This window comes from Myotis brandtii, unplaced genomic scaffold, assembly GCF_000412655.1.
Source record: "Myotis brandtii unplaced genomic scaffold, ASM41265v1 scaffold986, whole genome shotgun sequence".
NCBI classification, from domain to species: domain Eukaryota; kingdom Metazoa; phylum Chordata; class Mammalia; order Chiroptera; family Vespertilionidae; genus Myotis; species Myotis brandtii.
In genome coordinates, this window is record NW_005372102.1 from 1,559,863 (window position 1) to 1,560,385 (window position 523).

Below are 523 nucleotides of genomic sequence, written 5' to 3' on the forward strand. Positions count from 1 at the left end.
GCGCGGAGGCGCGTCCTCGGCAGCACATCCAGGCCCTCCAGCCTGCGTGGGCCCAGGGCTCGGAGCCAGCGCTGGGCCAACGACCAGCAAAGTGGCCCCCACATCCAAAGACATGCAGAGCTGGGGACCCCGGTGCTGTGTCTCAGTTACTTCTGTTTATTAGAGCAACAGCACTTACTGTATGTTTACTCAGTGCAAAGCAGATCCTAGCTCTGCAGCACTTAAAAAAGTAAAAGACATTTTTAGCCCTGGCCAGTGTGGCGTGGCTGGTTGGGCGTCGTCCCGTGCACCGAAAGGTTGCTGGTTCGATTCCCGGTCGGGGCACATGCCTGGGTTGCAGGCTCGATCCCCGGTTGTGGATCATACCAGAGGCAGCCGATCAATGACTCGATTTCACATAGATGTTTCTCTCTTTCTCTCTCTCCCTAAAAATCAATTTTAAAACTCTTAAAATAAATAAATAAGAGACACTTTTACTTTAATTACCAAACAGATCGTTCAACTGGCTCCAGTAGGCGGTGGA

At 52.0% G+C, this 523-nt stretch overlaps 1 protein-coding gene across 1 annotated transcript in view; it reads right to left on the reverse strand.

The window, feature by feature from the left end:
• The window catches only part of HTT (huntingtin), a 100,908-nt gene that overhangs the window by 20,142 nt on the left and 80,243 nt on the right, over positions 1 to 523 (reverse strand). The window contains exon 48 of the mRNA XM_014533453.1: positions 487 to 517. Coding sequence (XP_014388939.1) covers positions 487 to 517 — 31 coding nt within the window. The remainder of the gene's footprint in view (positions 1 to 486; positions 518 to 523) is intronic.